This window comes from Tyto alba, unplaced genomic scaffold (genome assembly GCF_018691265.1).
Source record: "Tyto alba isolate M040663 unplaced genomic scaffold, T.alba_DEE_v4.0 Super-Scaffold_38, whole genome shotgun sequence".
NCBI classification, from domain to species: Eukaryota; Metazoa; Chordata; class Aves; order Strigiformes; family Tytonidae; genus Tyto; species Tyto alba.
In genome coordinates, this window is record NW_024881313.1 from 484,413 (window position 1) to 500,594 (window position 16,182).

Consider the following 16,182-nt stretch of genomic DNA (forward strand, 5'->3'; position numbering starts at 1 on the left):
GTAGGGAGATTTCCCACTGCAGGGCAATGGCTTTATTCTAGTTGGGATATGAAATGTACATTTCTGCTCACATCTGTAAGGACAAAATTCGTAGTGCAGATGCCATCATCAGTTATATTATGTTAAACTGACCTCAATTTATGTTACCGCTACTTTTTTAAAGTAAAGTGTAGCAAATATATTTCTGACACAGTAACAGGGACACATATTTATAACAGGGACCAAGTTGAACACTGAGAAAGACTGATAACCAACATAGGAAATAACGTAGGAGATGCAGATCACACAAAATGTGTGTCAAAAAGGAAGAAATGGGAATTTTCTCTCCAACTACTAAATTTATTTGCTAAAGAATTCAGAAAATTCAGGGGAAATGTATTTCATTTTGGAAAGTAGAAAGGAAGATCTCTTTAAACTTTCTTACCATAGCCATTTCTTTAATTCTATGGCTGGCGTAATTATCAGCTGAGTTTGGTCTTTTATGACTGGCCTTCTAATTCTTCTCTCAAAGGTCCCCAGTTGCATTTTTGCTCTATATTTATCTAAAATCCCATTCCTGGGTGTACCTAGAGCAGAAGCATTAGCTAAATACCTGAAAGCAGTGTGAGCTCTTGGGATCCTATCTCTTGCACATCCTAAAGATTATCTGTCTTCTGATCCAGCTCTTGAGTAGCATTTCCGTTCTGTTTCATTTTGAGGGATCAAGAGGCACCTCTACAATAATTACATAGCTTTAAAAACAAATTTCTTTTACATAAGTTTTCACCAAAACTTGACTGAACTGAAAGAGCAGTAAATATTCAGTTTTTCTTTATACTTAATTTTACAACTATTATTTCATTCAGAAACCTCCCAGTTTATTTGTGAGCTGCTAAATGGTGGTGTCTGGAAATGCATACTTATATCTCTCTAAATGTTTGTGCATTGAGTTAGTGATGTACTTGTACATGCAGTTTCCTCAGCCTGCTCTAAGTTACATAGTGAAATATTGGAATACCTTAAACATCAACACTAGGGTAAATGAACCTGAGATCACAATTCTTGTTGTTCTTCAGTATATTGGATGAAAAGATGAAAATATGCAGACAACTCTGTCTTACAACAACTGTGATTCAAGCAGCTCCCTCTGATCAGATTTGAGTAAAACCTTGAGTAAAATGGGCCTTTGGCAGGACATTCAACGTGTACTAGGAACACTTACAACTTGAGCTTCTAGAATAGTAATTGAAATTCTCTAGGGTCAAGGCTGTACCCTGTGGGATTTCTGAATTTCCATATTTATCACCTCTGGTGCAACCACCCAGCACCCCCCAGCTCTTTGGGCAAAACCTCAATTTCTTTTTATAGTCAACTGGATCAAACTCTGTGTGGCATGAAAAGCGTAGGCAGTTTATGAACTGTATCTTCTGTCTTAACCCTTGGAAATGCATCTCTTCACTTCCACTTGATGGAAAACAAGTTTGCTGCTGTTAGGCATAATAACTGAAAGAACACAGTTGCACTGAAAGAAGCACAGACAGGGGCATAGAGCACAGGAACGCTGCTTTCCAGCATGACGTTGTTTCACAGTTTCCTACTCTTTTCCCTAGTTTTTAGGAGTAGGAGAAATGGTACTACACTTAAAAAAAAGATCCTGGGAAGTAAAGTATATGCTGAATTTTTGGGAATATGTAACTTGAAAATTAAACTTTGTAGATACAAAGGTAAATCCCTAATTCTGCTTTATTCAACAAAAAATTATAGGGGCTGTCTTTTTTGTCAGACTTTCAGTACTAAGTTCTGACTCCATTGCACATTCCTTTTTATGATGAATATCTAGTCCTACAACCCTACCCCCCATCTCTGTGAAACACTTATGAGCACAGGAAGCAAATAACTTGTTTAAGGTTGGCCTTGAAGTTCTCAGCCAGCAATGCTGTCATGGTTTTGAGCTGGCGGGGATCCCAACTGCCCACTGTACAGGCACAGTATCTTCACTGGACTTAGTGCCAGGGTGTGCATAGCTGGTCCTAAGCATATGAGAGAAAGAAGGTTCAGAGACATCATAGCGAGGACCATAAAGTTGTGGTGGGGTGGACACTGTTATTGCCAAAGCAAGAGCCATCACAGACTAATTCCTGCCCTGTGCCCTGTCTTGTAGCTGGGACCAAAGACACCCTGTTGTTTTTTCCATTCCTCCAGCACCAAGAAGCCTAAGAGAAGCGCACACAGCTCCTCTATGACCCAAAGCAATGCATAAATATAGCTGAGGTGGCTGTGAAAGGGCAAAATGGGGTACAGGTGCCAGTTTAGCTGCTTTATCACATCTTTGCACCTGTACAGAGCAGAGGAGGGCAGCTGCAGTCAGGTAAGTTAGCCCAGAAAATAGATGCTTGTGGTTAATTAGTTTCTGTCTGGATTGTATAAAATCGCTTGCATATTTACATAATGCATTGTAACATAGAGGCTTCTTCTGGAGGGAATTCTTCACAGATTCACATGTGAAATATGAAGTGGTGCTCTGCAAGGAACCAGTGTCATTTTGTGAACTGCTTTTCTACCTCATCTAGCTTTCCTGGTTTCGGCCAGGTTAGGGGAAGGTAGGAATCTTCAGTACCAAAAAACACTAAGAGAAAATTCTTGTCAATGGTAAATTACAAGGATGTTGCCAGCAAGTTTTGGACCAGAAGATGAGAAGGACAGAACAGCTGTGGAGCTTCTAGATTAGAGCTGGGTTGCTACCACGGACTGAGCTGAAGCCTTAAATATTTGAGGTCACATCCTCAGATGGACTGACAAGGCAGACGGTACTGCATATTCCCCTTTCCAAAAGAAGGTAGTATAGTAATTTCAGCACTGAGAAATGGTACTACTGGAAATTCTTCCATATTATTCTTAGGTCAAACAACAGATGCCTAAGCAAAAAAGCCAGTATGTCAACACTCCTATTTGTGGAGGTCTGAACAAGTCAGTTCAGTATAATCAAAATTTAGAACACATTCGAATCACCAGTCTGTTTAATGCATCTATGCAAAAAACACGTTAAACAGAGAGATGTGACATCCAAATACTCCTTTGCCAGTGGGAAAACACCCCTAAGTTAATACATGAAAACAGTCAACATTAAACGAGCAGAAAACATAAACAAGAACAAACAAAAATTAGCCTCCAACTTACAATGCTGTGTTAAGGGAATGGTAGTATGATACACAGAGGTATCATATAACATTTAAGTATTATTACTTTAGGATATTTGTACCTTTTCTTTTCAACAGAGGCTGCTCGTGTTCTCCAGCATACCTTTTGTCATCGTATGATGAATAAGTGTGATGGTCCTTTGAATCACAGATACTACACCATACAATAGTATTTAAGAAGACTTTTGTGTCTTTCACTCCTTCAAAAAAAAGGGGGAGGGAAAAGGAAGAAGGAAAGTTATAAAATGTTGATCATGGAAAAATCAATCTTTCAAGAAGAGATTGCAAATATGTTGTTTTTCAGCTGTCGAAATTTCTGTAAATATACCTCTTTGAACAAAGACAAATTTAAATATGTAAGGTTGGTATAAGTAATTTTTGCTTTTTTCCTATTTATTAAACCTGTTCTGGGATATTAATTCTGCATACAACTATTGCAGACTTTTCCTTCTCCTCACTAATTCCCTGTTTCATATGCTATATATTTTTATATGATTTAAAAATATTGCTCTCTACAAAACTTTTTTATACCCTGTTCTTAATTTGCATTCCAACTAATTGATGTAGGAATTTCATATTCTTTGTGAAAGGAGATCTATTTCCAGATGTATTTTCTTTTGTTTTTCTTTCTTCCTCCTCCCCTGTGTAAATACTATTATAAAAGTACATTTCACAAAAAACTATTCAGTATAAAAACCACCCTCATATAGAACAGCAGTGACATGATACACCACATACCCAGTTGTGTAGTCTATCAATAACAATGGAAACAGGATCAAGTGATAGAAATATATGTGATTTAAAGCAGTCATTTTGGGGATGTATTTATTCAACATCCTTCAAGTGGAGAAGAATAGCAGGTTTCTAAATGTGATATTATGAGGGTAAGCAAATGACTCATTATTTGTATTACAGTGCAATAGAGTTAGGCAAGAACAACAGTACAAGAGGGAATAAGCAGTCATATCTAACTGTTTATTCTATTACATTCATCACCCCAGGGTGTATCTGTACATGCCAGGTCAAGGTCAGCGATCCTTGTTCACATGAATCATGCTCAGTGCTGATGAAAACCTCTCCTAACAGTGTGTTCAAACACCAACGGCTTCAGCAGACGGCAATATCGGACTGACTCGCTTCTTCGAGTCAGAATTCACAGGTGAGGCAGAATGGCTGGGGGGAATTCAGGGCTTGGGCAGGATAACAGATTAGCAGAGGCTGTTGAAGATCAGCGCTGAAAAAAAGGTGGATAATTTTTAACCGGAGGACAAAATGGTGCTGTTTCATCATAGGCTATGGCTCCTTGACACCTTGGCTGTTTGAGTTTCAAAGCCAAAGAGAGTGTCTCAGAAACAAAAATTAATTAAAAAAGCACAGCTTGTTTCAGAATCAGTTTTCAAAGAATAAGTTTTGAAGTTATGATAATGATGAATCCTAATTATCGTTCTCCACAAACTTCTTGAAGTCAAGGAAACAGAGATGGAAGATAGTGGCACAGGAGGAAATTTTATTTTCTTTTTTTTATTTTTTTGATCAGTGCAAATTCTGCATATATTTTCTCTGTATTTCAAAGTGTCCAGAGAGAAAGAAGGATATGCCTGGTGGGAAGTGCTGATGGCATATAGATATTTATGCATGTATATGAAAACTGAAAAATCAACCGTGGAATACCTTTTCAGGGCTGTTGCAATTACTGCTATAATTTGCCATACAGGTGGATTTATTATCGAGATTAAAAATAAAAGTTATGCGCATTATTTGTACTTAGGAAACATACTGCTCTGCCAAATCCTCGGGGACTACAACTGCATTTCAAACTCTTTTTTTCTTGCCTGAGAATTGCTAATATTTTATCTCTGTGCCTGTAACTTTTTAATCATTAAACCTGATTTTAAGAAGCAGGAAGATTTCAGAGAATATTGTGTTTCATGATCCTTTTACAGCAACTTCGGATGCCCCATGCCAAAGCAAGGTGGGGAAAGCGACGGCGGGGGAGTCACCGGGACCCTGGTGAGGAAGAGGATGCTCGGCGGAGGGGAGGGAGGGAGGGAGGCTGCTGCCTCACCACACATGGGCTTGTGGGAAGTGGGAATCTCAGGTTGAGTTACTCATCGTTATGGAGTCAGGAGTGTGCAGAACCAAGGATTTTGATGGCAGGAGGTAACGTACACACGTTTTGCAGCGAAGGTGCTCGCTGGCGGGCAGGAGGAGGTTTACGCTGAGGGCTGTCGTTTCCCAAGTGTGGGAGCCGCCTGGTCCCGGGAGCCCACCACCACCACCACCTCCTCCTCCTCTGATGCTCCCCCCCTCTCCCGGTACAAAGAGGGGGCTGCCGACGCTCTGTGTCGTCCGTTTGTCCGTGTCCCCCCCCCCCCGGCACGGCCCAAGCTCCGCGTCCCCCGGCGCGCTCTTTACGCCGGGCGGGCGGTGCTGCCCGGGACTCCGCTCTGCCCGCCTCATCCCCCCCCCCCCCCCTCCCCTCCACACCCCCCCCCTCTTCCCGCGCTGATTGACACCGGGTCGGGCGGAGGCGGGACCGCCGGGACCGCGCTGCTCCCGCCCGCCGCCGGCCAGCGGGTCCCGCGCTCCATCGCCGCCCCCGCGCTCTCGGCGCTGCGCGGCGCTGCGCGGGGGCCCCCCCGGCGGCATGGCCGGCTGTCTGGGCAGGGGGGCGGCGTGCTGGCGGATGCGGAGCGCGGCGGGCGGCAGGAAGGAGAAGCCGGCAGGCGGCAAGCCCCGGTCGCCGCACGGTAAGGGCGGGGGGGGGGGGGGGGGGATCCCCGAGGTCCGTGCGGGGTACCCCCCGAGGTCAACTTCCCCGGGACTTGTTTCACCCGCTCGGCTCCTTTTGGAGCGGGGCGGGGCGGGGGGGGGAGGGGGGGGGGGATCCCCCTTCCCGTTCCCCCTTCGGCGGGTGCGAGGGGAGGGCACCTTCCCGGGTCCGAACTCCGCCGAGCTGCCCCCTCGCGTCCCGGGGCCGGGGGTGAGGGGCCGTGTCCGCGTGCGTTTTGGCATCTTGCTTCGATATAGGGGCTCCTTTGACTGTTGCAGAAAGCGTTTGCAACCTGGCAGACGCCAGCGGCTCTGGGAAGAGTCCTCGAAATCTTTTTTGGCTCGCATCTGTCTGGTCTTAATGCCCTGGAGGCACCGTTAAAAATACTCGTCCTGTGTATTCTTGTCCCTCCCTTGCTTGTTTGGAGGGGATGGATGCTCTCTTCCAAGGCTGGGTAGCACGCGAACAGTTCTTCCACAATTAGATCCCGTCTCTGAAAACACAGAAGGGAATGGCGTTGCACAAACTATTGGAAACAAGTGTTCAAGTTCGTGACCCGTTGTGTGCTGAGCGGTGAACGTGGTTACCTGGAGCCAAATTTGTCATGTACAATTTCCTTACTTGTACCACTTGGCTGTTGCCATTGTCTGCTTTGATGAATAAACGCAACTGCCCGTGGATACAGTCACAGTATCTGGAAATCTTAATAGAATTTGTTCTAGCTGTGCGTTCCCCGTGGGTTTTAAACACCCTGTTTGGGTAAATGGGTTTGCCGAGGTCTCTGACCTAACCCCTCAAGGATAAAGTAACAGCTTAAGTTGAGTTTGAGTTCTGTTTTCATTTGTGCTTGTTTGTTGTTGGATATGTTAGTCCCCAAAGTAACTTTGTTCCTTTCCCAGATCGAATAATGTGGCTGAAGGAGGGATTTGTACTCTTCACAAGTAGATAGAGCGCTGTAGCGCATGCAGTAATCTTGACGATAAAGATGTTGGGATGGCAGGGAGCCTGGTGTCTTAGGTGATGGCATTCTGAAGAAGGTGCTTATTATGAAAGGAATACCCTCAAGTGCAGGTCCAAAATTAAAGAAAACTAGAAGTTGCTTCTCCCACCAACTGTCACTGGGATATTTCTGAGCTAGAGTGTTTTTGGTGCCACACCTCCTTTTCTCTTTTGCCTGTTTGTGCCTCTTTCACAAAGCAAAGAGGAAACAGACTGAAAGTCCGAGTGAAGGTTTTGTCCACGGTTATCAAAAACCCTTTAAAATAAATGACTGTATAGAAAAGGAAGTTTTATCCAGTTAGAGAGTCAAAATGGTTGTTTAAAAATAGTTGTAAATATTTATCCTATTAATTTTGAGTGTAATGCTGGTAGTGGGGAAAAACTCGCATGAAAAAGGGAGTTGGTGGGATCCCTTTAAGTTATATACCTGTTGTTTGTGATTGTTATATAGCAGCTAGGCACATAGACCAAAATCCTGGATGCAGTGAAGTTGATGGGAATTTTGCCACTGACCTGAGAAGAGCCAGAGCTGATCCCACAGACTGCGTGGTGTAAGGTGTCAGGCCAAACCGAAAACCTGTGACTGAAACAGCTATGCAGCTGTGGCAGAGTTTATAATACTGCAGTATGCTGCCATGTTTAAAATATCAAAGTAGCTCTAACATAAATGAGTTGATTTAGCGTGATATTTTATAACTTTGTTCTAATTTAGCTTAACAACAAAGGTGTGGTGTGCTTCAGTCTGTATCAGAATTACTTCTTATAAATGTTTTGTAAAGTATCCTATGACACTAAATTCTTATTTAAGTAATTGCTCTAACAACATGGAACACTAAGTTACTCTGCAGCACATACAGTTTGCATCCCAATTAGTTTTCAACTGTACTTTAAGGATAATCACTCTTTCTGCTGTACTGTCTTTGCAAGATGCACTGGACTTATTTACCAGGTCATTTACTATCCTTTAACAGCTCCAAATGTAAGACAAAATTAGACCTAATTTGTATGTCCCTAATACTTATTGTGTGCTACAGGGAAACTTTTTGGGAGAAAATAAAAGTTTAGTATTCTTCTTACAGTTTCAAAGTTATAGAAACACCGTGTTCTCCAAGAATGGAAGTCAGTTTCGGCTTTTGTAGACAGTATTGACTACTTCGTGCAGGAATGGAAATTTTACTTAAAGTGTTTAGACTAAAGCATTAGAGGGGTTATAAGTAAGATACACTTAAAATTGTGGTATGAGAGCTGTCAGCAGTTTTTAACTGGCAAACAGACTTACAAGGTTTGACTCATTCATTCATACATGCATGCATACAGTTATCAAAGTGAAGTGAGAGCTATTCACAAGAGAACTGGGAGGTATTGAAAGTATGAAATACTTTAAGTTTTGTGAGGTAATGTTGTTCTTTCCTATTCTCTTTTTGCTGCAAAACAATTTCTGTGGGCCACCAGTCTGTGTTGGTAAAAAGTGGCATAGCTCTATGGGTCTCAGTGTCACTGTTATGGTTGACACCAGTGGAAGACCACGCACAATATTTTGGTATATGTTTGGGTTAAGACAGGTTAACTTGGGCATCACTTAAGGTTCAAAACTGGCAGGGTGCATACTGACCTGCCATTTAACTGAGTCAAGTTACAAGTATTTGCCAGCTTTGACATTCTTCTCACCTTTCATATGAGCAATTATGGAGACTTTTCCATAGTTTTCAAATATTTTAAAACATGAATATGAAATTTTCCCTATCTCATGTGCAGAAGTTCTTGTTTTACACTTTTTGTAGTTTCATACCATGTAAAGCAATGTCAAGTAGAATTGGCATTTCCACTCATTGTGGTCTAGACAGTAAACAAAGTCTTTGTCAAGACTCCAGTAAAAAGGTTAAGATCCTGCTAAGATGATGAGTATTAGCAGTCTTGTAAAAAAGCCTATTTTTAATGATTTAACGTTGGGTTAGCATTGGCACCTTACCTGTAAGATCTCCCACAAGCTTGAAAACCTAGATGGATGGCTACAGCCAGAATTCTATTACAAATACTCGCTAAGCAGAAGATGTTAAGGAGCAGCATAATGGAAACCACAGTGTAAATCAAGCAGTATTATACTCTAATGCTTAACAAAACTTTGAAATACTTATATGAAAAAATTTCCTCCCTTCAGGAATAGATATGGAAAGTTTGTGACCAGAAGTTGTGAAACAGAAAGATGTTTTAAGTGACTTGGCACCACTGAAAATAAATTCTGGAGAAAAAACAGTATTTAATATCCCTTTTTAAAGCTATGTGAAAGTTTTGTTGTGAAAAAGTAGATCTGTATCCTTAGTATTAAAACAATTACCAGGTGAAAATAGCACAAGGAAATAGTGCTGGGTGTACACTGTAGTAGTGTGTGTGTACACATAGGTGATATTTTAGATAGAGAATTATTACTTTTTAATATATTTGTGTTTGTTAATTTTTTTAATTGCTCACAAAATGTGCCAGCTTTAGACTGGGGAGTGGAAGTTCTCTATGCTTCAGCCAGTGCAATGAAATCGGTTGGTATTGTACCAATATGTTGGATCATGCCCAGGTAGGCTGGATAAATAAATGTGAGCTGTAGCAACACAGACTTCTTTTTCGCCTGGACCCTCTGACTAATTGTACTCTTCAGCTGTCTAGAGCAATCACAGCGCAAGAAAAAACCTGTTATCTCCATTTCTGTTTGATGTTTATTCCATCTGAGTGTAACAGAAAGGTTGTAGCATGGTAAGGATAGAAGTCAGCATATTATTGCTCCAGAGCAGTGGACTCCTCTAACTGTGTTGAACTGATGGAAGAATGGGGAGAGATGAAAAAACCCTACAAACCTGTCCATTGTTTTCCTCTTGTATAAGTTTAAATGTATGCACATATGCTAACGACTTCTGATTGATACTGGACTTGACTGATTACACAGTTGATAGTAGGGAAATGAAGTTGTGCTTGAGCTTTACAGCTTTCCAGTTTCAGATGTTCTCATCTTTGCACATTTCTTCTTGAAATATTCAAGAATGTGCTTCAGTATTTTCTGTTGGCTTGTTCCTTTTTTCCTTTTCTGTCCCCTGGGAAATAATGTTCGTGGTCATGTTGCAGCAGTCATAACCAAATCTTCTGTTTTGCTGGAGGCGTAGTTCTCTACACCTCACTTTTTTACTTGTGGATTATTGTAGTATTTGTAAAAGTAAATGTCTGAAATTCATGTAGGCATTTATATATATATAATATATATATATATATATATAAATCTACTTAATATAAAAGAATAGAAGTTCTCTTCTTGAAGCAAGTAAACCTCTTTCTCTGTTCAGCTGGAATAATCTGCAGGTAGACTTTAAATCTTAAAACATTTTTCTGGCTTATATGTTCAGAGAGTATGAACGCTGATGTTATTTCTAGTTAGATCTACTAACGCTTTGATGCCTCAGCCACTTTTGGGGTCTCACTAATCAGTGAGTGTGAGTTTGACATGTAATGCAGCCCTTGCTGTGAAGGCATGGCTTTCAAAACAAATGGATGGGTAAAAGCTTTAACCTGAAGAGCAAGAAGTGTTGGTTTACCAAACACATTTTAACTTGCCTAGCCTTTTCTTTGATGTAAGCACCAGCTGATACCTCTTTACTTATCTTAATTAGGCTATATGCATAATAGGTACCACTTCTTAAAGAACTTGTGTGACTTAGGAGTTAATTTCCATTCTGCATATGTATTGGTGTGGGGTATTTTTTTTTTTTATTTATTTATTTTTTTTTGTTTTAAAATCAGTTTACAATAGTGTTACTGTATGAAAGGTAATACCCTTCATGGCCAGAAATGTGCCTTTTCCTCCCTAATTCATAGAAGAGGTTATTTATGATACTGATAAAACCTAGCATTACAACTTGCACAATTAGAAGTAAGTAATCAGAGCTACAAATACATTGATTATTCTAAATGTGAATTTAAAATAGAATGACAAAATCATCATCTAGATTGTAGAAGCAGACTCCAAATACAGTTTTATGATATTCATTTAAATCTAATTTTGGCACAGAAATGTAGTCAAGAAACCAAAGACTTCTCCTCCATTCCATAGCCCGATTTATTTTTCTGACCTTTTTTTCTTGCAGAGTTTTAATCAGGCAGAGGTTACAAATCACTTTGCTGGGAAACTCAAGGTGTGCTTTAAATGGGGGGCAGGGGGGGGAAACACTTTTCTGATCATTTAGTTCTTGCTGTTTAAATTTGTGAAATCAGTTGAAATGATTATTCTGACAGAACTATAGAAACTATCTCATTTTAGTACATTCTGAAGTATTTTATATTTTGAGTAACCCTGGCTCAGGGGCATTTTATACTCACATCTGGAAGTTTCCAGTCTTAGTATTCAGTTTAGTGTCTCTGCCTTTGTATTTCCATTTAGCCTTGCCATGTTATAACAATGAATCATCTTGTCCATTAACTAAAGTTGGAATGTCTGTTTATGCACTGAATTTGTTTCATCATGTCGCCATAATAATTGATTGGAACTGTGGCAACTCTGACTGCTTTTCCATATGTATTTGGGCTGGACTTTACCCAGTACTGTTCTGAGCAGCAAAGGGATAAGCCATCCCAAAACCTGCAATATTTTTATTCTCTAAGGATTCAGTCTCTCTTTCTCATGAAACTGTAGGGTAGTATTTTCATATTCTGTGTCCATGTATATGAAATCGGGTAGGGGCTGTAGTATTTCCAATCATCCAAAATCATAGCAGAGTTGCAATACACATACACGTATAACAGTTAAACCAGGAATGTTGTTATTGTATGTTTGGTATGTTCTGTTTTGTTGATGGATTTTAAATTATTAGTAGTTAAAATACTGAAGCATTAAATACAAAGTGAAACAACACTATAATGGCATTCTTTGATTAATTTAATAATGTTAATAAAGCAGACAAATGACATGGTGCAAATGAAGGGGCCATGTGGCAGGGAGGCTGTGCCAGCAAATGCAATTTCACATCTCTTGCCATATGAGTGGGCTTGCAGATAGCACTCTGGTTGCTATTTAAGCAGAGTGTTTTGCAAATAAATGTCCTTTTGTTAAAAAGGTATTGCACTGGCTGTACCTTGACTCATCGAATAACATTTAGACTTAACTTACTTTGTGGTAGTATCATTGAAATTACTTTCTTATTTCCATGAAAAAAAACAACTTTGTTGCATTTAGAAAGTAAATACTGAAGGATATGTGTACTAAATAAAATGAAAATATTGTGTAAAACATACGTGTTCTTTTTAAGATGGCTTTGTGATCTTGTCTTGTGCACTGTGAATATTTTTGTGTGCTCTCTATGACCAATTTTTTGTTAAGTGTTGTTGATGCCACATTCCTGTGGAAAGTATTGAAAAGTAGAAATGCGGAGTAGGAATTAGTGGGTAGAACCTTCTCCTGAAGGCAGATTAAAGTAGAACTGTTAGTTTGTGATAATGAACCCAAGAGCCTGTGGAAAGAGGTGAGAAAAAAAGACTTGTTATTGTCAATGACTGCACTGAGCTTTGCTGTACAAACCATTCCAGTTTTTTGTTCAATACTTCTCACTCTGAAGCTCTGAAACTACAGAGCTGTCTAAACTGCTGGCATTTGTAGTGAGGGGGAGGAATGGGAGTTTGAGAAGAGATACTCTTTCTCCAGAAGTTGCACTGGGTAGATTTGCATAGTATAACCAGGTCCCCTCACCAGTTTCATCTTTTTGGCTTATAGACACTGTGGTTTCATGTGGGAGGTCATGATTCCTGCTAGACAAGAAGTGGGTGTGAGTAAAATTTTTCAGGAGATAAGTGAGAGGAGGTTCAGTAATAAGAAGCTGTATGCAGAAAGATCAAGGGACCCTTGCAATGTATTCACATCAGCCAAGATCACAAAACAGATGAGATGCTGTATTCTGTGCTGGGCAGAATGTCTTTGGGCTTCTGCATCATTTTTAAATATAAGATATCCTGATATTCAGGTATTGACATCATTAATATATGGCTTATAATGTTCAAGCCTGAATTAGAGGGAAAGGGAACGCAATCTTCAATTTTAATTTAAGCTAGAGGTGTGAATTTTTGGCTGTCTAGCTATTTGGAATTCCAAGAGATATTCAGGTCTGCAAATCCATTTAAAAACTGAAGGAAGGTGGTCTTTAGAACACAAGAAATGATTTAGGGAAACACGGTCTTTTTCCAGTCTGGATGACATTGGACTTCTGTAGATTCTCTATGGCAGGATGCTCCCAGTCCAGGTGTTGATTTCAGTTAACACTGAAGTAGCCTGAGGGATGGTCAGTTGTTTCTGTTAATGGTACAGCTGGGTGCAGCCTTTAGCCTACCAAGGCAAATTCTAGTGGAGCAAAAAAAGAATTTATCACTGGTTTTATTCATTGTGCAACAGTATGATGTCTTGTTATTTTTCACTGAGAAGTGGTACTGGTTTGATCGGAACAGGAGCATGTCTTAGTTTTTTTTGTTTTTTTTGTTTTTTTTTTTTTTTTTTTTGTATGTATAGTCTTTGTTTTTTAATATCAAGGCTGAAAAGCTAGTCCCACCTCAGTTACTCTACTTTTTGGGAGAGGACTATATTGCGAATGTAAATGTGGGAAACAGATCACCTAGCGAAAGTGTAGTGACTGGAGTGAGATTCTGATCTTGGAATGACTTGATTTTGTGGGAGGTAGCTGCTTGCTGTATGCATCATATCAGTTGGTGAGCTTATTTTCTAGGCTTTTTGAATTCTGTTTTGCCACTTGTTCCAGGGACTGAAGTGGACAAATGATCTCAGAGAAGTGATGGTTAGGTGCCACCTGAATGTTTCTCAGAGTTCTTCATAGTTTTGATAAGTTGTTCCATTGCAGGGAGGATAAATCTGGAGAGGCATCCTGGATCACGGCTAGCTTTTTTTCCCTATCTTATTCCTGTAACACCATCGTGCCAGTTTGGTGGTAGATGAACAGTTTTAACCAATAACTTCTGTATTCTGCAAACTGAAACTCTACTAAATTCTCAGTGTAAAAAAAGGAAAGTTGCAAAATTTTGTATTGCTATGGTATGATAATAGTATATGACTGTGTTTTGATTTTTTCTTTTTTTTTAATAAATCGAGTTAAAGTATTTAAATCCATTAAGTCCTGATTATATTCAGCATATCTAGTGGAAACCTGAGGAATGCATAGCATAATTCAGGTTGGAAGGGTCCTAAGGAAGATCTCTAGTCTGATCTCCTGTTCTGTGTCAGCTGTGAGACCAGATCAGGTTGCTCAGGGCTTTCTTCAGTCCAGTCTTACAAATCTTGAAAACAACCAAGGAAGGAGAATGCACAGACTCTGGCAACTGGTTACTTTTTCACAAGTCGAAATTCATAATTGAGCCTGAAAACTTTGGAAAAGTGGGAGTTCTAGATAATGGCCCCATCTTCCTAGAAATCAGGCCAAGGGTAAGTGGTGCTAAAGTGATTCCACCAATTATCTGAAGTATCACTTATAAAACATAGTGCAAACTGCATCATTTTAGGATATTCCAGAAAAGATACCATGGAAAGCCAATAATTTGTTTATATGTATGGTGCTCTGAACAAAAATGAGTGATAACTATTCCTAGGCTTGCAGTCCCTTATCAGAGTGCACCTAGAAATGTAGTAACTTTTTGAGAAATACAGAAGACTGCAAGGTATCTGGCCCTGCAACTATCCATTGCATAAATCAGAAGTGTAGGTAAAATTTTGTGACAAGAAGGGTCTTGAAATGTTCCAGCGTAGTTATAGCACAGAGGTCTCTGGTCATTATGGAAAGAGTCTGGAAGATAATGCTTTGCTGTTTGTTTTGATTTTTTTTTTTGTTGTTGTTGGTTTTTTGTTTTGTTTTTTTTTTTTTTTGTGTTGAAGAGCTTTTTTTTGAAGCTGAGGGCTTCAGTCCTCAGACTACTCTGTTCTGATTTGTCTCTTCCTTAAATATGCTGAGCTTGTATCCTGTATGCATCAGACTTGACTTAGATGTCTAGACTCAGTATGAATGTCTACCTTTTACTCTCTTCTAGAGTAAGACCACCGATCTCTGGTGTGCCTCTCTTCAGTGGTGTTGGAGGAAGAGAACTAGTGTTGGATCTATTTAAGTGTTGTCTGCCTGGATTTCTGCACTGTGCTCTGTAGTAGAGACCATTTCACTAGGTTCTGTTAGTAGAAACCTTATGGGCCTCTTGGCCCTGGACTTGCCGGGTAGTTGCCCACAAATCTGTAAGCTCAGTGTTTTCCTATGAATCATCCACTCCTCTAGTTCAAATCAGATTAAAAAAAAAAAAAAAAAAATTGTCCATGAACCAGAGATTCTGCATTTCAGTGAGCTCCAAGTGAACTTCTTGAGCTCTGCAGCCAAGAGCAAGGAAGCCGTAACTGCATTGCAGCCCTGTAGCTACAGGCCCGACACTCACTGAACACATTTGTGAGCATCAGGAACTTTTCACAAACTTTCTGGGGTCTGTCTCTGACTTCTTTTGGCAAGGAGCCTGCCTCCCTGATGGTCCTGTTGGGTCTGGACTCCCAGTGCTCTCTGGGTCCCAGCTTTGGGGTGGTAGCATGGGTGCTGGCTCTGAGGCTCCACGTGCCACCCTGACAGCAGGGTGGGCGGGTTTCTCTGGGTGTCCTCTGTGTCTGGCTTAAGGACCCTGCTGAAGAAGCTGCAGCTCTGTTTCATCTTTATTTCCTTACACCTCCTTGTGTACAAACCTATCAGTGAATTTCACTGTTTTCCAATTATGTTCCTGTGTAAGAAATTGGCATGCAACACAGCCTGACCATGTACAGCCTTGCGGGCAATATATTTTATTGGTATAGAAGAGTACTGTTTTTCTTTCCAAGGAAGCACATTATAATTTTTGGTGTTAACAGCCATTGTCTTGCATATCCTACTAAATTCAGCTATTTGGTATAATTAATTTGTAAATGCTTCTGCAATCATCTGATAGGATGCATTGAGCCATGGGCACTTTCAAGGCACTCATGTTAAAAGATTGCTTAGGGAATCACTTTCTTTGCTTAATAATATTTTAATAAGATCTCTCATTGAGTTCTGTGGCCATTAATCTCAGGTTTGATTTTTTTCTCTTGCTTATGTTGTTCCCCACTGTTGTTTGTTTGTTGTTGTTTTTTTTTGGTGTGTGTGTGTTTTTTTTTTTTAAATCTGATATCTGATTTTATCTTTGTCCTACTGCTCTTCACAGGTG

The 16,182-nt window shown here is 40.2% G+C and overlaps 1 protein-coding gene across 3 annotated transcripts in view; it reads left to right on the plus strand.

The window, feature by feature from the left end:
• The first annotated feature begins 4,193 nt into the window (after positions 1-4,193).
• Positions 4,194-16,182, plus strand: part of ZNF385D (zinc finger protein 385D) — a 448,489-nt gene continuing 436,500 nt past the window's right edge. The window contains exons 1-2 of one of the 3 annotated variants that reach the window (XM_033008523.2): positions 4,194-4,335; positions 5,120-5,186. In XM_033008523.2, the coding sequence (XP_032864414.1) occupies positions 5,129-5,186 (58 nt within the window). In that variant the 5' untranslated portion in view covers positions 4,194-4,335; positions 5,120-5,128. Of the gene's footprint in view, positions 4,336-5,119; positions 5,187-5,303; positions 5,337-5,745; positions 5,927-16,182 lie in introns of those variants that run through there. The other 2 variants (XM_033008524.2, XM_042801718.1) reach the window with 2 other exon arrangements.